The 24,836-nt window shown below is 34.5% G+C and overlaps 1 protein-coding gene across 3 annotated transcripts in view; it reads left to right on the forward strand.

The window, feature by feature from the left end:
- The window catches only part of UBE2E3 (ubiquitin conjugating enzyme E2 E3), an 84,017-nt gene extending 63,046 nt beyond the window's left edge, over window positions 1–20,971 (forward strand). For all 3 annotated transcript variants that reach the window (XM_024243529.3, XM_002812643.5, XM_002812644.6), the window contains exons 4-6: window positions 15,573–15,705; window positions 18,544–18,691; window positions 20,337–20,971. In XM_024243529.3, coding sequence (XP_024099297.1) covers window positions 15,573–15,705; window positions 18,544–18,691; window positions 20,337–20,434 — 379 coding nt within the window. In that variant the 3' untranslated portion in view covers window positions 20,435–20,971. The remainder of the gene's footprint in view (window positions 1–15,572; window positions 15,706–18,543; window positions 18,692–20,336) is intronic.
- Window positions 20,972–24,836: the final 3,865 nt, after the last annotated feature.

Consider the following 24,836-nt stretch of genomic DNA (forward strand, 5'->3'; position numbering starts at 1 on the left):
TAAGAAATTAATATTGGCAAATTAATATTAACTGAACTCCTGGCTTTATACCAGTTTTTTCACGAATGTCCTTTTTGTTTCAGGATATCACATTGCGTTTGTCACATCTCTTAAATCTACCCTGTCCCCATCAGTCATTCTAAGCTTTCCAGATGTTTGAAAATTAATGTTTGCCTGTCTTAGGAATCAGAGAATATGTGCTGAGCGTTGCTCAGTCTTTCCTTGTTAATTCAAGGGTATTGTGAAGCATCAGTTAATATTCTGTGCCTTCAGGGGCTGTTTACATGTTTAAAGTTTTCTGACTTTAAGTGGCTGTGCTCTTCTGGTTAGCCCTCCATCAGTGTGACCTAATCAAAAAGCCAAACAGCAATCTGTACTAGAGTTCAAAAAGAGGGAGAAGTCCCTTTTGGAATTAGGGAGGGCCTTCTATTTATTAATTGAATTCAGATAAAGAATATTGAAAGAGGCAGTAGTCATCAGGGAGGTAGAAAGAAATGGCATGAGCGAAGTCCTGAGAAGTTTTCTAAGGATGCTGGTGAAAGAGTGCCAAACTGGAAGTCATGGAACAGGCTAGAATTCAGGTTCTGCCACGTATTAGCTCTGGAGCCTTGAGCAAGCACCTGACCTCGGTTTCCTCATTTGTAAAACCAGGAACCCATACTAAATGATATCTAAAGACCTGTCAATTCTAAACATCCATAATTGAGTCCCAGGCTAAGTATTTGTGCTAAGTATTTGGGTTGGAAGTAGTAATAAAGAAAATTACATAATAGTAGGAGCTGTCAACTTCAGTATAACCCCAAAGGCAGGTGCCATCACATACAGATGGAGAAAAATTGAGTAATTTGCACTACATCACACAACTGGTAAATGCAACCAGATTTTAGATCTTGTGTGATTTCCAAGCCTTTTCAATACAATTTACTGCTTCCTCTTTATTGTTACAAGAAAGATTGTTCAGAAGAACTTTCAGGATGTCTGGTGAGCAAGGAAGCTTAAAAGTCAAGTTTTATGCCTGCACAACTGGAAAAATAAATGAAAGTGCCATTTAAAAAATTGTTTTAAATAAAAGTATATAACAGGTTGAGCATCTCTGATCTGAAATCTGAAATGCTCCAAGACGTGAAACTTTCTGAGTTCCAGCATGATGCTACAAGTTAACCTGAACACATTTTTTCATTGTATCCATGGTATGTTCTATTTTTTACTAAATACTTAATGTAACAAGAGTCAGGAATGATGGTGATGCCAGTCAACCAGATTGTCCACATGAGTGGCTGAGATACAGTGCTTTCTGATGGCTTAGTGTGTTCAAATCTGTTTCATGCACAAAATTATTTAAAATATTGTATAAAATTACATTCAGGCTTAGTGTATAAGATGTACATGAAACATAAATGAGTTTTGTGTTTAGACTTTGGTCTCATCCCCAGTATATTTCATTATGTATATGCAAATCTTCCAAAATCCAAAAATATAAAAAAAGTTAACACTTCTGGTCCTAAGCATTTTGGATGAGGGATACTTAACCTGAATTATTGTAGAATATTTGATAAGACAAAAACACAAGAAAGTAAAATATAATAATTAACGATAATAACCATAGACATAATCAATGTTATTTCCCCCATCCTCTTTTAAAATACACATAGACATACTGTATACACATATACAAATTGTTTACGCAATATGATTACTGCTGTGTATGTATAGTTTTGTGATCTACTCTTCTTTCTTAATCTGTCATGAACATTTCTCCATGTCATTAAACAGTCTTCAAAATCCTGAATTTTTTTTCAGTGCCTACATCATGATTGATTGAAAACCATAAGTGATTTAACCATTATTTCGTTGGACATTTAAGCTGTTTTGAGTTTCACTGTTGTTATTTTGCTTTGAGCCTTCTTATACAAAAACTTTTATTCACATCTCTGTTTTTTGTCCTAGGATAGCTTCTTGGATGTGGGATTACTTAATCAAATGACTCTTGATACATGTGGCTAAGAATCTTTAAAAAGCTGTATTTCTCCTCCGATCTAGTAGTATTTGAGCATAACTGTCCCTCCACATTTTTCCCAAGTACTACAATTTCTGGTCTTCGGCAGGGCCAGGTTTTATGTTAAAGATTATTTTGATTTTGTTGAGTTTGAGATGACGGTTGGTCAGAAAAGTATAATGTTCAATAAGTACTTAAAAAGTGAATAGTGCAAAATACACAGTGCTACAACTAAAAATTTAGAAACTGACTATATGTAATTTATATAAAACAGGATGAAATCTCTAAGCGATAAATATGTATAGTTTGTATTATCTATGGCACTATGTATGGCAAGAAGGATGCCAAAGACAACTTCAGGGCAAACCCAGATCATAAGGGATAGAAGTGGAAAAAAAGAATCTTTAGTGGTAATAGAGAATACTAGAGGTGACAGATAGAATGCAGGTTTACTTTAATAGGAGATTGTGTTTTCTATAAGGCTTTATCGTAAGGAAGATTCAGTTTTAATTTACTGTGTAGAAACTACTTTTTGTAATTTCAAGATTTGTGACATAATTCCACTATTATGCCGATATAATTTTTTATGTCACTAGATTAGTGTATTGATCTTCTTAATGCACCTTTTGCTGTTTTGTATGCTTATAGATGGTAACATAATTCCTAAAGTCCCTGTGAATGGTTCTTATATTAACCACTATGTTAAAAGTCTTAATTGCTCACTAGTTTCTGATTTAGCTTACTGTACTCTCCAGTAATTGTGAAGTTCTAAGAATATTTTATGGCATAGTAGTTATATAATGTCAGTGGTGCACTGGTTAATGTTCTAGAATTAATAATACATTTTCTCTATTTTCATATTATGAAGAATTTTCTACATGTTACAATTTAAAGTCAGAGAACTTACTAAATGTTTACATAGGACACTAAAATAAGAGTTTACCTTCCTCTAGTAGTATACCTTGTGTTTATGCTTTTAAGTCTGCTGCTTTATAAGCAGAAAGAGAGGGAGGGAAATGGCAAGAAAGCATACAGCAGGAAGAGCTGAGAATCTTAAACTGTCATAATCTACTTTTTAAAGACAAATGTATAGGCAAAATTACTTGTGCTGTGTATGAGTAAGAAGGTTGTAGAGACGTTTTCTCATTTGATCAATTTTAAAAAGCTGTTATATTATGCTGATTATCATTACAGCTTTTTGAGGTGGTGATAGGGAAGTTTTCCAAGGAGGCTGGCATGCCCCTGGCTGAGCCCAGCAAAGCTGCATTACCTTAATAAATTCACCACAATCTAAAGATGTTAATGAGTTTTGGCAAAAGTTATAATAGCTTCTTACATCTTTCTGCACAATAGGAGTAACAGTTACAGAGCCCAGGCAATTATGTCATATCTGAGGACTGGAATACTTTCTTGTTTCCATTCTGTTTTTTCCCATATCCACTCTCCCCATCTCCAGTTGTTTTGAATCATGGCTGAGCATTTTATCACCTGATGAGTTTTTAAAGCTCTGTAAGCTCAGACCAAGCCCCAGACTAATACATCAGAATCTCTAGGGGTGGGACCTGGTATTGGGTAAGTTTTTAAACTCCACAGGTGATCACATTTGGCAGCCAGGGTTGGGACCCATGGTTTCAGATGTAGTAACCACATCAGTTAACTTAGTACCGCTTAAGAAGGTTGCTTATTAGAATAACCTGGGAGATTTTCTCCACACTGTTCCCTCCCTTCCACTTCCCTTATTTATTTAGTGAGCCAGTGTTAACTGATGGGAATATACACATACCCTTGGATATGTTGGGACAGAAAAAAAAAGACAACAATCAATTTGTTAAGTACTATTTTTCCTACACTCTTTTTGGAATATAGTCTGCTTATATAAGTGACTTTGTATTTATCCAGCATTATTTTATGTGGATAATTTTGTGTTGTTCAGTATTTGCATAATCATTGTGAGGGCAAGGACCTTGTATGTTCCGTTCATCACTGTATTTTCAGTGCCCACTAGTGCCTGGTACATGGTAGATAATCAGTAAATGTTAGAAGAGTGAATCAGTAACACTGAGTACCCTACATATGTGCCAGCTATATTATGAAGCTTTGTAATTACATTGTCCACCAAGGAAAAAGATCTTCCATAAAGCCACAGATAAGCAGGAAATAGATTTATTGAATTTTGAGTCTTTCACAGGTCAGGGATTCTGTATAGGCATTAAGGTTCTGAACAAAAATGTAGCACAAAACACAAATACTTGCTGGCAGAAGATACATTTCCATACCTGCCCTCGTATATCAAACTGCAAAACATACAGAAAAAACTAATGGACAAACAGGTGCTTTTAGAGTCTGTGCTTAGTTTAAGTCTCATGATAAACTGGGCTAGAGCTTGACACATTTATCAACTGTCAGTTGTATTTTACCTGATCATAGCCTGTCTTAAAGGCAGAAAATGAAAACAAGATGATCTGTCACATATGGTTAAGTTGTAATTCAGATTTACAATACATTGGCAAAATGGCTTCAATTTTGGATGAGCCCTTAAACTGTACAGTGTGCAAAGAATGGGGGAGGGAAGATACCTAAGAAGGGTAAGTAATCTTAGCCAAGATTTCTAAAAGCTCTTATTAATCTGATTTTTCCAGAATTAGAAAATCTCTGTTGTCAGAGATGTCCAGTTTGGGGTTTGATAAGAAAGCATATCATAGAAATTACTCTGCCTATCTAAAATCCTTTATGGTTTAGATTTTATTCTGTAGTGCCTTTACAACACTCTTAGTGCTTCAGCCATAGCCCCAGTTTTGACTTACTGGGCCCCTGTCCCTCTTATTTTTCAAATTAAAAATTACACAGAAAACTATTCAGAGTGGAAAGAGTATAAGTGAAAACTAGGTTTCCTTTTCACTACAGAGCTCCACATCCTTCTTAGAGGTAACCATTATTAGCATTTCCTTCTGTATTTTTACAGAAAGAGTTAGTTCATTTTGCCAGCATACACATGCAGATAGTTTTTGTAGTTTATTGGTATGATCCCCACATGACTAGATGATGTCTTTAGTTTCTAACACACTTTTCAAACCCAGCTTCTTTCCATATCTCTTAATGTAATTAATCTCTCCTCCGCTTTGTTTCCATTTGCTTTTTTGTCCCTCTGTTAAACACCTGTTACAGGTCTGACATGTATTATTGGGACTTAGGTGTGGTGGTCTCATCTCAGGTATCATCTCGCCTTCTTACTCTGTACTCTACCTAGCCTGGCTCATCCCACCTGCAGGACATTAAGGACCTGTGTATCAAGGTCTCACAAATTTATATCTATAGGATCAGGCCCCTTTATCTTACTTGTCTGTCTCTTTGACATACTTATCTTTTGGATATCTCATAAACTTCTTAGTCCTGGTGTATCCAAAACCAACTTTTTTTCCAACATCCATATCTTAGTTAGTGGCATATACATTATCTCAGTCATACCAGTCTGAAAACTATAAGCTATTCTTGATACCCTCCTTTTCCTCACTTGTCCTATTTCAAAACGTAAGTCTGGTTGATTTTTTTTGTTTGTTTTGTTTTTTTCCTCCTAAATAACTCTCAAGTCCCTCTTCTTTGTCTCTGGTACTATCATCATCTTTCACCTCGATTACTGCAGTGGTCCACCCACAGCCCCTCTGGGCCTTTTCCAGACCGTTTTCCACAGAGCAGCCTGAGGAGGCCTTGCAAAATGTCCATATTAGTTTAACACTCCCCCTTTGTTGCTTAAAATCTTTTGATAGCTGCCTGTTTCTTTTAATATAAAGACAAGTCTCCTTCATGTAGCCTTACAAGGTCCTGCCTAGACGTTTGTTACAGCTTTCCTCATCAGGTCATGTTTCATTGTACTTCCCATGTTCTCGTCCCTTCTGCCACATTGCCCTTCCAGGCCCTGCTACTTGTTCCTGATGGCCTCAGGGCATTTGCATATGCTATGAAGTCCTCTTTCCCAGCCCTTTCCTTTCACCTTCTCGTGATAAACCCCCACTGGGGTATTTGAAATAATCTTTTAAGTATTGCTTCCTCTGACTCTTCCTTTATCTCTCTAACATTTCCCCGGCGTTCAACAAAGAATACCTTGCCTTTGTAGCATTTTCTGTTTTATGTTTTTTTGTGAGTTTATTTGATTAAGATCTATATCCTCAGCTAGGCTGAAATCTCCATTGTATATTTAGTTTCTTATACAGATTCCTAGCCCCAAATTGTAGACACTCAATAACTCCTTAATGAATGAAAGAATTTGTTTTCTTTATTGAATCTAACAAGTACTGTATTTTGTATATTGTTAAAGCTTAAATACTTTTTTTGATTCAAAGTAAATTCATAGGTTCACAAGGCACAGTATGGATTAATAAGCAATACCATTTCCTGGTTGGTTGTAATAGAGATTACATAAGAATTCACACATTTACCAAAAAGAAGTCATTCTTGGGAAGAGGAGTAGGAAGATAAAATCATTGGAACTGCTAGCACATACCTAGGTCTGCCCTTTTAGTTAGTAGAATTATTTTTCTATATTATTTCCCCAGCCACCCCTCTCACCCTAATTGTCTGTATTATAGCTTTCCCTAATTGTGAACTCCTGATTGCTTTCAACCTAAATAAATATGATTCTTTCTAAAACAGGAATAACAACTGTTCACTTATAAACAGTTTTTGAAGTTTGGAAAGCAATATAGAGGTTTGGCTTTCCTTTAGAAAAATATTACAAAAGCTACCTGTGTTCTCTGCCTAGTTCACACGTGCCCATTTAGCATTTGATGTACTTCATATAATTAAATTTGTTCTGCATGGTAAGGATATTCCTAAGTCCCAACTGCCTTGATAAGGTTGTTAAAATGAACAACTCATTGCTAAGATTACCTTCTCTCCCTCTCTTGGGCAGTGAAGATAGAACTCAGCTGAGAGAGACAATAGCAGCAACTAAGAGAAGAAAGGGTGATGGGTTTAGATTTCTGGAGATTTCAGCTGAGGGAGTAAAGAAGCTTCAGAGGATAAAGGTATTCTTTATGTCACCATTAGCAGAGAAGTCAAGGATCTTCTGGACAGAGCAGCTTTTTGAGTGTAGGTATTATAGCTAAGTTGGATATTATACACCACAATGAATGTGAATATAAAAAACAAGGAATTTAAGTGTGAAATTGTGACCACAGTATTAGCTAAAGACAATATACTTATAGATGTTGATATTTAATTTCACCACACCCACAGTTTATCCTGGCATCCCAGTGCCTGGTCCATAGTAGTTATTCACAGTGTTGTTTAACTGACTGGACTTGGATGTGTGTTTGTGTGTGTTTTTTAAAGTATTTCACCTTGTGTATGGTTGTACTTTTAGAAATGTTTTCATCTACATTTAGATAAGTGTACAGTACTTTGCAATGAAAAATACCTGTACCAGAATTCTTCTCTTACAAAGTGTTTCTTAATGATTATACACAATAGACTTGACTGCGTTTGGATGATGAATGTCATAATAGGCCTTAAGATAGACAAAGCACAAGCTTTATAGTAATAGTTTTGAAGAAAGACTATATGGTAATTACTAGATCAAGAAAGCATTATTGCGTTATCTGTGCAGATAGAAGCCTTTAGGCAGATGCCATAGTTTTTTTTACTTCATCGGTCTTTTTATATGTACACCTGACTGCCAGAAATTAATTCTTTAATGAAGATGGTTTTGCAGACTGAGTTTATGTGTATGTATATAGCATGCACACCCAGCCATTTTATTTTTATGTTCAATCTAATTCCTTTAAACAAAAGACTATGAAATACTACTACTTTTCTGTAGACCATGTGATAAGGTTGTTAGGGCTGGACAGAAAGAAAAAATATATTTATTTGCCATACCCTGAATATAAGAAACGAAGACTAGATTTCAAAAATCTTACTTTCAAGCATCACAGTAATTTACAAAAGGGCCAATAAGTTACACAAGCATTTGTAGTAATTTATGTAAAAGATGTGAAGCTGGTAAGGGATGGTTCAAAAACTTACAAATCAGAATCTGCTTAATACAAATTTTAGGAAAAGAATCCACTTCTTTACAAGGCAATACTCTGATCACTATTTCCGGAACAGTTATTGAAGGTGTTTCAGGCAAGAGTTACATACTAGTATAGATTTTAATGCAAATGACCATATTTGTTTTGAAGGTGATACCTTGCGGGTTTTCTTCAACTCTTTCAAAACTTGAATTTTATATCATTTTGTTTTTCCTCCCATCCCCACATCCTAAGTGCTAAAAGACTCTAAAACTCATCTTGTCACCTGCTGTTTTGTTCAACGGGATTCTCTTCAGAAATATAATCCTAAAGTTTGGGAGGGACTCTTAGAGTAGACACTTAAAACAGAGATGGAACAAAGAATTAATAATCCAAATTATATGAAGCATTTAAAAGTCTGTAGACTAGAAGCCATTACAGAATCACCTTTAGTACGTGATTAGATACCTTTATTTCTGAATCTGTTTACATTTTATTTTTGGCAGGAGCTGGGTAATTAAAAATATTTGTATGGATTTATTGCTTTCAAATTTGTGATGAAGACATTTTAGAAGAGAGTCTTAGCTCTGCATATATAACCGTAGGCAAGTCACTTAACCTTTCTGGCTCGATTTCTCATCTGTGAAATTGTGATAAAAATACTTGAACAGGATTACTACTATTGAGTTAGATGTGATATAAAGCACCTGGCATAGAGTGGGCACTCCATAAAATGTTCTTTCTTTCTTTAGTTATGTTAGTAGTAAAATAGAGCTCTGGTGTGCTTTGAAACTTCCTTCTTTTTTGTTTCAACGTACAGTAGTAGGTAAGACTTGAGTAATAATCCAGTAATCCTTTCATATATTCCAGCTTGAACATTTTTTTAAAGGAAATAAAACTATATATAGTTGAAGTTTCTTCATACTTTCTTCCCAGTCTCATTCCTTTTCCTTCCTGCCCAGAGGCAATAACTATCCTGTATTTTTGGTCCATGATTTCTATATAAGTTTTCATACTTTCACTGTGTATGTATGCATTCATAAACAATATGTGGGATCTTTTTTGTGTTTTTAAAACTTGAATAAATGGTATTAAATTACATGTTTAATCCTTCAGCTTAACGTTTTTACTCAGCATTATTTTTGAGATCTATCTCTTGCTGAAAAATATAGGTCATTCATTTTAATTGCTGTATAATTATCTATTTCCTTATTGGTAGACATAGTGGTTTTATGCAGTTTTTTCAGTATTTTAAACAATGCTAGGTTAGATATCTTCTCATTTTTAATATTCTTAGAACTCAGGTGTACATACTGAGTTGCAGCTTAATCCCTGAAATGTGCATTACTGACCTACAAACGTTTGTAATGAACTTATTTATAATCTTAATTACCTAACTCATTCCAGTCTTTTCTAAAGATTGGTCTAATTTAAGGGCTCCTCTTTCTAATCTCTCCTACCCCCATTACTCATACTGAGATGCTAACTTGATAACCTCATTGTGGGAAAAGTCGTATCAACATTAGGAACAGTTATTGCTTATTTTGGTGATATTAATAGTGATTGATTTTAACTTTCAATATTATGCATTTTAAGTATACCAGTTCTAAAGTATACTTTGCAATAGAATATGTGTGCAAATTCTTAGGACTATTAAAATACTTAGTCCAACCTAATGGAGTAACCTTTTGTATGTAATTTCTTTTTAAATATGTGTTTATAGTGAATACATGAGCTAGTTTTATAATTACTATTCTCTGTGTTTTCTAGACTGCTTCTTTTTTATGCAGTGTGGCATTGTATCTAAAATTTTGTATCTCTGTTTTTAAGTCAAAAATACATTTTCCAAATAAAATTATTTTGTATAGAGTCTGAAGACACTGGATACATTTCTGAGTCACTGAGGTATTTCCATATAGTTTGGCACATTGCAAAAATTGTGTGATTTAAGTTAATTATGACTGAATCATTGTGCTGAAATGTCTCCTTTTATTAGCCATATTATTAATCTGAGTGAATCTTATCTAGTTGTTAAGGTTGGGAAAAGAAAGGTGGCTGACACAGCCACATCCTATAAGAAAATGTAATACTTAAATTACAATCATTAAGGTGTAACTAATTCTCCCATTTAGTTAGGATGTTGGTGATGTCAAGAATTAATTAAAATACTTTGCAGGGGTGTCCAGGGGAAAGAATACAGTCATAGGTTCTTGAAGTTTCTGTTTCCGGTTAGGCCAGTAAAGCCCCTTCCTCATCCTCTTTTTCTCTTATCACTAGAGACAGAAACTAAAACCCATGGCTTTAGGCTGCTAAAAGCATAAAACAGCACAACAACAACAGCAAAATAAGGCAGGTTGGACAAGTTTGCTAGAGTCTGTGTGGCATTTAATGTTAACCCAGCTGTTTAAGGTATATGCTCATTGCTTTTCAGAAATTTTGAATTTTAAAAATATCTGAAAATGGTTGAGTGCTGAAAGTTAACAGTGCAGGCAGTTATCATTGAGAACACCTGACTTTCACACATTTTAACACCACTAACATTGGCTAGTCCTTTTTATTGTCTAGTAATAGCCTCAGAAATACTCCTTTCGTGTTTACCTCCCAGTTTGTAGTTTCTAATCATATCAAGACCTAGTTTTTAATCACTTTTGCTAAAAGGTCTGCCCACTCTTAAGGCCAGGGTAGACTCCTTGTTTTATTTTCTTTGTTCTGCTTCTTCTGCCTCTGCTGTTCCAGGAGAATCTTCATTTTCCTATCTGCTGTGAAATGCTTGCTGGTCACTTTTCTACCTTGGTTTTCTTTTATCCTTACCTCCCTTCTATCTGGCTGATTGGTGGGCTTTCCATGTGCCTCTCTGTGCACAGGACACCTCGCCATCACTTTTACAATGCTGTTGCCTCTTAGTCATTTCTTAGTCATTTCAGCACCCTTTAAGTTTCCAGGAATAATCTTTTTCTTTTCCTCTCATTCTTTGTGACCAGAATTTCCTTATTTTTACATCTCTTTTCTCCTTGGTTTATAAAGATATGTTTGAAAGAGTAGAAAAAGATCAGAGGCCAGAGTGAATACATGCCAACTACATGAACTTTGAGAGCCAGAGTGGTCAATTCGAAGGCACTCTGGTTTATGTAGTTTTAAAATGTCTAACCATATATCATACTTTTCAGTATTTTTTACTGCAGTTACACAGTACCTTATTTAATGTTATAGAAGAAATAGTTTAAATAAATTTTGTGGACCAGGATTTAAACCACCTTAGTTCTATGGTCAAAATGTGTTTCAAGTTCCAAAATACCTGATTTCAAAACAAATTTTTGGAACATACTCGTTTATAAAAGTTAGTAACTCTTTTTATAAACCATTACGTAGAGAAACATTGACTTCTTATTTTAATATATAAATATTTGCTTGTTCTAAAATTTATTTGTATTTTTTAAATTAATAGCTTTTTCTGGGCAGTTTTAGGTTCATAGCAAAATTGAGTGAAAACCCCTTGTCTCTCTGCCCCTGCACAACCACCCCTGCTGTTATTGTCCCACACTACAGTGGTATAGTTGTTACATTCCTATCGATAAACCTACATTGACACATCATTATCATGCAAAGTCCCTAGTTTTCATAAGGGTTCACTCTTGATGTTGTACATTTTATGGATTGTTACACATATATAATGACATATCCGTCATTCATACCATACAGAAAAGTTTCACTCCCTTAAATATCCTCCGTGCTGTGCCTCTTCATCCCTTCCACCCCACTAACCCCTGGCAACCACTGATATTTTTACTGTTTCCGTAGTTTTGCCTCCAGAATGTCATATAGATGGAGTCATACAGTATGTAGCCTTTTCATATTGGGTTCTCCCGCTTAGTAATATGCATTTAAGTTTCATCCATGTCTTTTCATGGCTTGATAGCTCATTTCTTTTTAGCACTGAATAATATTTCGTTGTCTGGAGGTACCGCAGTTTATATATCCATTCACCTACTGAAGTACATCTTGATCACCTTCAAGATTTGGCAGTTATGAATCAAGCTGCTATTCACATCTGCATGCAGGATTTTGTGTGGACATAAGTTTTCAGTTCATTTGAGTAAATACCCAGGAGTGTGATTACTGGATCTTATGGTAAGATATGTTTATGTTTGTAAGAAGATTGCCAAACTGTCTTCCAAAGTGAATATCCAGATGCATAAAAATGAATGTAGATATTTTGCATTTCCTGTACCGCTTTGTATTCTCCACTAGCAATGGATGAGAGTTCCTGTCACTCCACATTTTCGTCAGCATTTGTTGTTAGTGTTTTGGATTTGGGCCATTCTAATAGGTGTGTAGTGGCATGTTTTTCTTGTTTTAACTTGAAATTCCCTAGTGACATGAGTTTGAACAGTTTTTCGTATGCTTACTTGCCATCTGTTTATCTTTGGTGTGATGTATCTGTTCAGGTATTTCGCCCATTTTATAATCAGGTTGTTCGTTTTCTTTAGTTTTAATGGTTCATTGTGTATTTTTGATAACAGTTCTTTATCAGGTACATCTTTTGCAAGTATTTTCTCCAAGACTATTGTCTGCCTTGTTCTCTTGACATTGTCTTGCAGAGCAAAAAAAATCTAGGCTGCAGTTACAGATTTGGAAGTTAAGAGCATATTGGTGCTATCGGGAGCCATAAAACTGCATAAGATAACCAAAACAGTATATGTAGGTAGAAAAGAGAAGAGTGTAAGGTCTTAGCTCTGGAGGACTGGTGATATTTAAAGCTTAGGGTGATAAGGAATAGGAATAGAGAGTGAGAACGAGGGGCCAGGAAATGTAGGAAAGCTAACAAAGTATGTTATTCTAGGAATGAAAGACAAAGTGTATCAAGGAGGATGTGATTGGCTGTGTCAAATGTTGCTGGACCAGTCAAATAATATGAAGATTGAGAAATGATCATTGGGTGTAGTGATGAGGTCATTGGTGACCTTGGATAAGAGCTGTTTCAGTGGAGTAATGGGAGGAAATGCGTGTTTGGAATGAGTTCAAGTAACAACAGAGGAGAGAAACTGAAGATAGCAGGTGTAGATAAGATTTCCAAGGAGTTTTGCTGTAAAGGAAAGATGATTGAGATAGAAGCTGGAAGGGATAGAGAAATAGAGATTTTAAAAAATAATAATGAAGTTGGGAGAAATGGCATTGTTGGATTCTTATTGGCATCACTCACCAGAGAAGGAAAAATGGATGATTCAAGACAGTGGAAGAGGCAGAGAGAGAGAGTGTCAGTCGGTTGCTAGCCTCTAATAGGGTTTGTTTAAATTACAGTGGACTCAGCCCTGCAGCTGCTCATGTCCCTTCCTGACCCCTTCCCATCTTGCCCTATGTTTTGACTAACAAATGGTACATTTATGAGAATGAAAAGAGGCCCCTAGTCCAGACAGGTAGCCAACAATACCTGGATTTTAGGACTGGATTTTAGCCCTCACTTGTCCTAAGCTAGGTGTCTTTGGGTACAGCAAAGTAATCATACTACCATAGCTTCTCTGCTTAGTCTACTCCAAGACAATAGGAAAAGTTATTTACTATCCTGTAATAGTTAAATGTCCACTTTGTCCTATAGTTAAATGTCCACTTTGTCCGATGGCAAATAGCATGATAAGTGGGAAGAGAGCACATTTAAGAACTAAGAATTTGGTGTGGGAATCCAAGCTCTTCTGTCAACTGGCAGTAAAATATATTTGAGGAGAGTTTAAGGCATATGAGTCGTCTTATCAACAAGTGATTATGAGTATAGATTTTATTTGAACTATCTCTCTTGTTTGTATTTTATAAAGTAATGGTGTGTTAAGCGCAATGCACCAAAATGTAACTAAGACTTAGTAGCACCTAGGACTCAGATCTTGGTTTTTCTTACAACATTCGCACTGAAAGGAACCCTGGCTTTTTGGAAAAATGGCTGATTCCAAGGATGGGATTCCTTATGCCAAAGGAAGGAAATGCTTTTAAAAAAAAAAAAGATGCTAACATGTTGCAAGGATGTAGGAGTCATTTTGAAAGGGTTCCCCATCGGCCAAATCTGTGATAATTTGGGTATCAAAATAATTAAAGTCAGTAATGACTTATAAAGCATTGGGAAAAAATGAGACCATACCAATAATACTTCTGTACATACGTACAGGCAGGAGAAGAGGCTCAAGGGGTAACTGTTAAGTGTAGAGAAAGTTCTAGAATTGGAAAATCATGATTTTATTGCTATAACAGAATACCTGAGACTGAGTAGGTTATAAGGAAAAGAGGTTTATTTGGTTCACCTGATGGGCATCTGCATCTGTTGAGGGCCTCAGGCTGCTTCAACTCACAGTGGAAAGGCAGGCATCAAGTGCAAAGAGATCACAAAGCAAGAGGAAGCAAGAGAGAGAAACCAAGGAAAGCCACTCTTTTTAACAATGAGTTCTCTTGAGAACTAATTCATTTTTGCTAGAGTGAGGATTCACCCCTGAGGGAGGGCATTAATTTATTCATGAGGGATCTACCCCTCTGACCCAGACACTTCCCAACATTGCCACATTTGGGGGTCAGATTTCAACATGAGTTTTAGCAGGGACAAATCAAACCATAGCAATCACAAATGGATGCTAAATCTTGGCAAGAAATTTTGATGAGAAGCAGGATATTTGCCTGGTCTTGAAGTGTCTGTCCAAAGATTGCTTACTGGTTGCAGGAAAAAGTAACTAAGCAGTAGGAAAATTGGATAGCAGTTTGTCTGGATGATGAAACTTAACAACACCAATGAGGTACAGGTAGATGCTGTGTGCCTCCAAATGTGATACCATGAGAAGGACACATCACTTACATACTATTTCAGCCAGAAATGCGTTACATGAATCAAATCATGAGGAAACATGGCAAACTCAAAATGATGAGCATTTTTTAAAAAAGAAGACTAGATTCTGCAAAAAACGTTAATGTTATAAAAGTTAAAGAAAGGCAGAAAGGACCCATATTAAAGGAGAATAAAGACACAGGAAATAACGTGGTTCCAAGACTGGGTCCTGCATCGGAGAAAAACTAATTTTTAAAAGGGTATTACAGAATCAGTTGACAACATTATAATACAAATTGTAGTTTAAAGAATTGTATTAATGTATTTACTGAAATTGTAATTGTATCGTGATTTATAGAAGATTATTTTTAGGAAATGCACACTGAAGTGTTGATGGGGAAAAGACCGTGTGCAACTTTCAAATGACTCAGAAAAAAGCATGTCTGCATGCATGCTTGCAGGTTTAGAGGGGTGTGTGTTTCGGGGAGAGAGAGGAGCAAATGGGGCAGAGCAGAATGCTAATGGAGACTGAGTAAAGTTATACCAATTTTTCTTTGTACTTTTCTTGCATTTCCTCTGTAAGTTTGTAATATTTCCAAATAAGTTCATACACACACACACATGCAAACACATTGGGGCTTATTTCTTTTATACTTATTTTACTTCTTATTGCTCTAGATTGCTAATTTACCTTTAACACTTCCCTGGTTTTAGGATACTAACATTCATTGCTAATATATGTACATACTGATTTTTAATTTCTTTTAAATAGTGCTGGGCCTAAAGGAGATAACATTTATGAATGGAGATCAACTATACTTGGTCCACCGGGTTCTGTATATGAAGGTGGTGTGTTTTTTCTGGATATCACATTTTCATCAGATTATCCATTTAAGCCACCAAAGGTAAGAAGCTTGAAGTGCATTCTTTAGTATTTAATCCTTCTCTAAAATCGGTTATTCTAGAACTTAAATGTGTGTTGATGCAGTTATTTTGATTTCATTGCTTTTCATGGATTGATATGGAAAATTTCACATAATCAAGAATTTTAAAACAGTAATTGACTCCTTTCACAAATAATTTGTAATAAACAAAGAGTTTAATTCTTAATTGTAAATAAAACTATACCTTGCACATCAATAAAGCAGATAAATTTTATGCTTATGAAGGAAAAGATCCTATGAACCTTTATTAATACCTTAATTAATAATTAATACCTTAACTATTAAGGTTTTAATGAAGGTATTAGGATAAAAAGTAAAACTGTTTGACAGCTTCCAGAAATAAGGGTTTAATAATGTGAATTTTGTGCTGAATACCTTTATAGATAAGCAAAAACTTCATAGCCAAGAAGAGGGAAACTAATAATATTTAGTAAAACCATTTTGTACCTTCTGTGGGTATGATGTGGTAATGGAAACAGAATGCCTGAGTTTTGTTGGCTCTGAGTTCATTTGAAGTATGAATTAGATGGATAACAGAGAACGGGGTGAGTTGTGCCTTGTAATGACCGTCAACTTTGCAAAGCTTAAATATAACAATTACTTGAATGGCTCCCTCCGCTAACTTCTGTTTCTACAATGGTCAAGTCAGCAGGTAAAAACCACTGGAATTAAGCATGAGCATTATTATGCTCTTGTTACAGAGATGTCTGACATACCAGGGGAAAGCGTATTTTCAAGTCCATAGCCCTTAACTATGGTGAAATATTTTTCTTTTCCAACGTGATGACTTTTGTTCTCTGTACTTTTAAAAATTTATGTTGCAGTCTACACCATTTAAAATTTATGTAGCCTGTATGTGTATATGTGCACATAAACGGATTTATTTTGTGAATAAGAGAGGGTTATTTCTCAGGAATGTATTGTCTAACAAGGTAACAAGGTGCCATCTAGTGGTATTTACCCCAAACCTCAGACACCATTTACTCTCAATTACAGCTGTTAGTGTTTAAAGTGCTTTACTGTGTGGTCCCATCAGAATGTAAGATCTTGAAATTATTTTTGCATATGGGGAAGATTAATTGAAGAAAAAGACTCTTAAGTTTTCCTGGACACCTTTTAATAAAAAACAGAAATTGACTAATATAAGAATTTCACAGTATATAGTGCTGTATATGATTTGCCAATAATTTTGATTAATATAATGATTATAAATTTAGCATGTTAATTTTTTGCTGAAATTGCAATATATTATCTAATTCTTTAGCGTTCACTCTGTTGCTAAGATATACAGTATTAACCATTAAGATCTATAGTTGGACAAATGAAAAATAAGATTTCTGGTATGATCTTGGTATTTAGAACAATTATTTCTCTGCAACGCTAAATCTTTTTGAAGTTTGGAAAAGTTGAGCTTCTTGAAGGATAATAAATATTTAATAGAAATCTGTTCATGAATGCTATTCTGTTCACTAGTTATAGCTGAAAATACATTTGTAAATCACATATGTATTGAGTAGTAATGTCAGTGATCTGAACATAAATTATTTCTATATTCTAGAGCAGCATTAATGGAAATATAGTAAAATCTACATGTATAATTTTAAATTTTCTAATAGCCACATAAAACATAAAAAGAAACAAAATTTTAATACTATATTAGTTAACCCAACATACTCAAAATATTGTCATTTCAACATGTAATCAGTGTAAGAATATTGTTAATGAAATCTTACACATTTTCTTTTTGGTACTAACTCTTTGAAATCTGGTATTTATTTTACACTTTTAGTTCGTCTCAATTCACCTTGCCACAATTTAAGAGCTGTATATGCACATGTAACTAGTATATGCTGTATTGGTCAGAGCAGTTGTAGAGGGGCATGCTCTCCTCCTTCCCCACTAAACTAGTGTGTTGGTCCCCTACCCCCTCCCTGTCATGCATTCTTTTCAGAAAGACACTTTTGAGAGCATTTAATATTTTCCTCCCAGATTCCACTTTTGCACTCACAGTACACTGCTAGTTTTCAAATGATCAGAAATTGTTTTTTTTCTCAGCAACTCCAATTATGAATTAGCTATCCAATTAGCTTTTTGTGATTGTTTTGAGACTTGGCAGTGTTTGTTCTTATGATTTATCTTCTTTTCTCACACATTTCAGGGATATATTAGTTTCCTTTATCCAGTAGCTAAAAACCTTGTTTATTTTATTTTAATATTTTAGCCTAACGAGACAGTGAACCAGCTGTAGAAATAAAAGGCTAAGAAACAGAAAGGCAGGTAGTGTAAATGATTTTACCAACCTTCTTCTAAATCCTCCAGTATTTTCTAACGTTTGGTAAGAAATTAGTTGAATTGATACTGATCTTTTCTACTAAGAAACTGATGTAACTTTTATGTTTTAAAAAAAATCTTCATCAGTTCCTCTTACCTTCGGCACCAAAACATTTCTCTTCTTCCTCACTTTCTGTCTTTCTGTATGTATGTGTACACACACAGTTGTATATGGTGTGGATGTGTATGCAAACACATGTACCCACACACATAGATAGAATTACTGTATCAGTTATTTAAGTATAAATGATCAGTTCCTCACTTTAGTTCTTTCTATACAGGATAAAAACAAAAAATTTTTTTCAACTGAGTCAAAACCATTTAATTTTGTTATTAAAGCTAATCTAAGTTTAGCTCCAGTCAAATAATTTAGTATCATCTATGATATATTACCCTTCTTTTTTTTTAGTGTTTTAGTTGGTAATATAGCATTCATTTTCCTTCTGTTTTTAATGTGACTGTGCTTAGGTTACTTTCCGCACCAGAATCTATCACTGCAACATCAACAGTCAGGGAGTCATCTGTCTGGACATCCTTAAAGACAACTGGAGTCCCGCTTTGACTATTTCAAAGGTTTTGCTGTCTATTTGTTCCCTTTTGACAGACTGCAACCCTGGTAAGCAAATCTTTATTAACACCTACAATAAGGCTACAAAAACCAGTGCTTTTTTTTTTTTTTTTAAGTTAGCTTTAAATGTAGATTGAGAGGTAAATGTTATTCATAGAAAGATCCCCATAAAACAGTTTGTGAGGAAATTACCAATGCCATTTGAAGTAGACTAGGCCAAAAGTTTCTCAATACCTTCATTTAATTTGTTAATGGCATGCCACTCTATAATTATTTTGTCACCATCATTAATGGAATCTCTACTTTTAAAACTATTTAGGTGCACAGATCACTTCTAACGAGAGTAAAGCAATGTCTCTGAAACCAGTGCCTCGTTTTCCTGCTCCTTCCATGCTGCCGTATGCTTTTAGGCAACTACTTTAATGATAGAGGGCTTCTTGTTCTCCCTTCCTTTTGGAATTAATTAGTTAGATTAAGTGTAGTAGTAATGGATATTAAAATGATAGCCAATGAGAATTGAACTAGATTATGATTATATAACCTCAGAGATAAAATCATTTGTGTATAATTCATAACTTTAAAAAATGCCTGCCACATGTGAACTTCAGAAACTTGGGTAGCTGACTTGATAAAGTGATGTTTAGACCCGAAATTTCACACATTTTGTTTTGCTATGTGACCTTTTTTTTTTTAAGTTGACTTACTTTTTCTAAATATTTGATAAGTCACTAAAGACTGTTACTGTTGTTACCTTGTGCTTGGCAGAGATACATATGCAATAGATAGTGACAGATGGATATTCATTGTGGTATCATTTATTAGAGTATTGGAAACAACTTCAATGCCCATTAATAGATGTAACTTTTTAAAAGAATGTGACAACTCTATATGAACTAATAGGGAAATATCTTCAAGATATATTAAGTATAAAAGGCACTGGAAAAAAATACATATACACAACATAATATTCTAAATGCTTATCAGTGCATGTAAGAACTCTGGGAAGTAATGTTGTAAATGGGTAACAATTATTTGCCAGGGAAAGAAACTTCTGAGCAGTTGGAGTCAGGAAGGAAGATAGGTTTTTTTTACTGGCTGTGGTTTGGTACAATTCAAATATTGTACCATATGTACATATTTTTTTCTTTTTAAACATCAAAATAAAAATTTATATCAGGTTCACTCTAGTTCAGAATTCTACTTAAAACAAAATGGCAAGTAAGTTTTCAAGTGTAAATATTGATAGTGATTAGCGTCATATCAGGCACAGAATGAAGGAAGCATTTTATTTGAAATAGCATGGTATTGTAAGACTGGAGTTTTATTTTAAAATTACCATTTTTGAACTATTCATAAGCAGAAATATAACCACCTAGTATACTTCCATTGTTGAATGAAAGGCCAAAATTACAAAATAGTTTTTGTATATTAAAGACATATCTTTTATAAAAGTAAAATCTAACTTTTTATATATAGCTCAAAATTCATTTTTTTTTTCTGAAGGGGGCTTTCCTAACTCGAATATTAAAATATACATATGATCATGTTACTTTAAACTTTTTCTTTTGAAAATCTAGCTATTATATATGAAGATACTGCTGAAAAATAAGCATTTCATTTTAATAGAATATTAGAACTATACCTTGAAGAAGATACCACAAAATAGCTTTTAATGTTCTTTCTGCTTTTCCAGCGGATCCTCTGGTTGGAAGCATAGCCACTCAGTATTTGACCAACAGAGCAGAACACGACAGGATAGCCAGACAGTGGACCAAGAGATACGCAACATAATTCACATAATTTGTATGCAGTGTGAAGGAGCAGAAGGCATCTTCTCACTGTGCTGCAAATCTTTATAGCCTTTACAATACGGACTTCTGTGTATATGTTATACTGATTCTACTCTGCTTTTATCCTTTGGAGCCTGGGAGACTCCCCAAAAAGGTAAATGCTATCAAGAGTAGAACTTTGTAGCTGTAGATTAGTTATGTTTAAAACGCCTACTTGCAAGTCTTGCTTCTTTGGGATATCAAAATGTATTTTGTGATGTACTAAGGATACTGGTCCTGAAGTCTACCAAATATTATAGTGCATTTTAGCCTAATTCATTATCTGTATGAAGTTATAAAAGTAGCTGTAGATGACTAGGAATTATGTCATTTGTATTAAACCCAGATCTATTTCTGAGTATGTGGTTCATGCTGTTGTGAAAAATGTTTTACCTTTTACCTTTGTCAGTTTGTAATGAGAGGATTTCCTTTTACCCTTTGTAGCTCAGAGAGCACCTGATGTATCATCTCAAACACAATAAACATGCTCCTGAAGGCATAGTTTCCTGTCGTAATATTTTAAGTCAGTCTTGTTAGAAGGTGTGTCTGAGATGATTGTTGATGAAATAAAAATGTGGCTATGAAGATTACTAAAGACTAGCACAAATAAACCCATTCTTAAATTGAAAACATTTAAAATCCTATTAAATGCATAGAGTTTTTTTCCTTTGTTATTGAAAGAATGACCTTAAATAATCAAAAGTGGATTTTAACCCATTGGTCTCAAACACATAAAGTTGTACTTCGGTAATATGATGTTTAAGCAAAAAAGAATATGAAATCCTGGCTCACTCACTCAGGAGTCTGGTAATGTGTTATGGAACATGTTGCTTCCAAATTGATGATTTTTGTTCAGCACTGGGCAATATTGTCAGATGGTAACTGTGATGTGGTAGCTAGTCTGTGATGCACTTTTTACTTCTAATCCTGGTCTTGAATGTTCGTGTTGTGTATTACCATTCTTACTATGGCAAGTGGCCAGCAAATACAGCCAGAGGCAGAGTTGAACACAGAAATCTTTGTCTGCCTTGAAGGTAGACTAGAACTGTGTTAGTGTACAGATGTGATATTATTTCTCAACTGGTAAAATACCAAATTGTAAGGTTTTTAGAAGGTTAAATTTCTTCTTTCTAGTTGTAATTGTGAAGTGTTAGATTTCTTGAAAGTTAGAATTACTTTGCAATATTTAGATTTGCTAAACAGAGTATAATTCTGTGTGGTGGTGTTGTTTTGTTTTGTTTTGTTTCCCTGTGACTAAGGTAATCATCTCTGGTCATGTAACCAAGGTTGTAGTATATGGGGCAGGTGTCTTCTCCAGTCCTTAATATGGAAATGAAGTATCATCTTAAAAATGTATAGAGTGAAAATATTAACATAAAAAATGCTTCCGGATAAAGTAAAATGTGTAGTTGTGTGTGTCACTAGAATAGCAGACTGCTATTTGTCAGTAGAAGTCTTATATCAGAGTAAAATTAAAATTACACTTACATATCTGTTTTTCACTTAAACTCCCCACCCCCAACATTATTACAGAGGAGCACTATACAAAGGGACTATTTTGAAGAATTCAGACTTTACCTCTGTGAAAAACTAACTAATAATTTATAATGGAGTCCAAGTCAATGTGATGCAAGTGGAGACCGTTTATTAAGTTGTAAGGTTTTTTATCAACTAGAGGTGAGCTGTAGAAAGTAGTTTTTCCTCCACTGCCAAAATTGTACATTCTACACCCTAGAGTAATAAGCTTCTCTCTTGGTGTTAGAAAAATTTAAATCATACTGAATGTTAGGATGTTTGGGGATGCTATGATTAGACTTCCATTAGTTACCATGAGCCTAATTACCACCGCCAACCTATTTTGCTTACTTGTTGGCTGTGTCCATACTGGTATGGGATAAAGTGGAAGGAATTGGTTACTTAAAATATTTGCAGCTCTTCTACAAACTACCATTGTGGCCTTAAATAAGACACTTTAACTCTTTGAGTTTTAGTTTGTTTATATATGAGACAGAAGAGTTGATTGGATAATTTCCCTCTTCTCTGTTGGCCGTCAAGCTCAGTAATTTTAATCTTGTAAATTTTGTTGCGCTTGTCCTGCTTTTTCTCTTAGGAAACAGGCTACTCTTTGAAGTGGACTAGTAGTATCTTGGTGTTCTAATGAACAGATCAACCTATGACATGAGAGCCACTGCATGCCAGGGCACTGTTCAGTCACTGATGTGCCTTATCTCATTTGAGACACCTAAAGAGGTTTAGGAGAGCAGACACTGATGAATCTTAGTTGACAGTTGACAGTGTGCATAGACAAGTTTAAATAACTTATTCTATATTACACAGCCAATACGATACTTCCTCTCCCCCTGCACCTTCATGCTTTCCCGCAGAGTTTTTAACGTCACAACTTTATATTGAACACGCACACACAGACACACACACACACACATATATATATATACACATACACAAGTTATAACTGTTCCCTATAAAAGTAGATATTCATAGATTATAGCTTCTGGAAATTATAAAGTACAATATTGCATTTTAGCAAATCTTTATTTTAATATTTTATTTTAGTCTCAAATGGAACCTTACAAAATATAACTGCTGTTTGCAATGAATATGAGGTAGGTAGGTTTGTATTCTCCCTTAGATATTTGTCATAGAAATACTTTCAACATCACAGATTTCACTTTATCAATTTGGAAAATGAGATAAACAATGTTATTTCAAATTTATTTAACCATATATTGCATAATCACATTAGAAAATTTATATTGATAAATAAAGCAAGCTTTTAATAAGGTGGTGTTTTCTGATGCGTACTTAAAGAACTTGGAGTCTGCCCCACTAACTTGTCTAAGTGTTCTTACAACAATATAAGAATGTGACTGTATGGTAAGATTTAAGTCAATTTCAGTCCTGTGACTTTAGGTAGTAACCTACATTATAGTGATATACGTGCACCACATTAACACAATTTTGTTAACATTTACATTGTAAATTCTTTGGACAGAATTATGGCATGATGTGAAACGTCAATTATTTTTCTCAAATGTTTATAAATTGTCTTAAGAGAGTGAGATAATGGTTCTACATAAGCATTATCTACTTATATTCCAGTTAGTGGTCTTTATTTTAGGTAAATACAATATACAAATAAATTCATTTGTTTCATATTTAAATAAATTACTAAGTTTTCTCAAGTAATAGCCAAGTAAAAATTACAATTACATTCTAGTAGATATTCATTATTTGAAATGAAACAAAATTTTTCAAACTAGTGTGTCAACTTTTTCTTGTAAAGTTCTTCAGTGATTTAAATGTGTATCTGCAATGTGTAATGGGATGTTTCTACAGAGTAAACTGATAGACCTTTCAAAATGGCTATCAAATGAATGACTGGGAGTGGCATTTATAACTGCATTGCTGATAGTAATAGGTAATGTTAAAGCCTTTGTCTTTGTCAAACAGAATCAATCTTGTTAAATTAGAAATGAGGAGTGATCCTGTAAGGTGTATGCCTATCATATCTAAGGCATACACACACAAGCCTCACTTCCTTCTTTTCTCCCTGACTCTCTTACGAGAGCTCCTAAACTCATAAGCATTTCTCTTAAGGGAATATCCTTGGAACTCCAGCAGTATCTCTCTTACTTCAATTTACCACCTGCTGGGCTCTCAGCTTCTGTGGTTCTGGTAATTCATGTAACAGGAAGCCCAAGGTGATTTTTAAATAGCAATATCCAATATATTAATAAGACCATATATTGAAAAGCTAAGTTTTGAAAAGAAAAAAAATAAGCAATAGATTACCCAGATTCAGGCACAAGTACAGTATAAATAGTCTTTAGTAGTCTTTGTTGTTAATTTAACTATACATGAGAAAGAGTGATTAAACCATGATTAGGCAGCAGAGCTTTGGTACCTAGTCCTGGATATATTTTGAAGTAAACAGAACAATGCATAGCAAAAGGAATTTTTGACAAATGTAGGTATTGTCACTGGCATGCATTTACGGAAATTTAAGTTCACACTAAATCTTCATATCTGTAGGGTTACCTTGTTGAAATCTGGTGAAGCTAAAGCCAATTACGCAAGTCCTCCAAACACAGGTCACTAAAAGCAAATTTTTTCCCCAAATCCTCCAATCTCTAATCCCTAAAGTTTATCTCAAGTCCAGCTCCTTTGATGGAAACCTTTTTGTTACACTGCTCTCACATACCTGTTGGTCTGTTTCTGTGAGATGCCTTCTTCACAAACATCAGAAATAATAAAAGTAAATCAAGTATATGCATATTTCCAAGTGCCAACAACAAGCCAGGTGCCTTCCTCAACAATGTGTGCCCTAAAGCCAAGAACTCTTT

The sequence above is a fragment of the Pongo abelii genome, chromosome 11 (assembly GCF_028885655.2).
Source record: "Pongo abelii isolate AG06213 chromosome 11, NHGRI_mPonAbe1-v2.0_pri, whole genome shotgun sequence".
NCBI classification, from domain to species: domain Eukaryota; kingdom Metazoa; phylum Chordata; class Mammalia; order Primates; family Hominidae; genus Pongo; species Pongo abelii.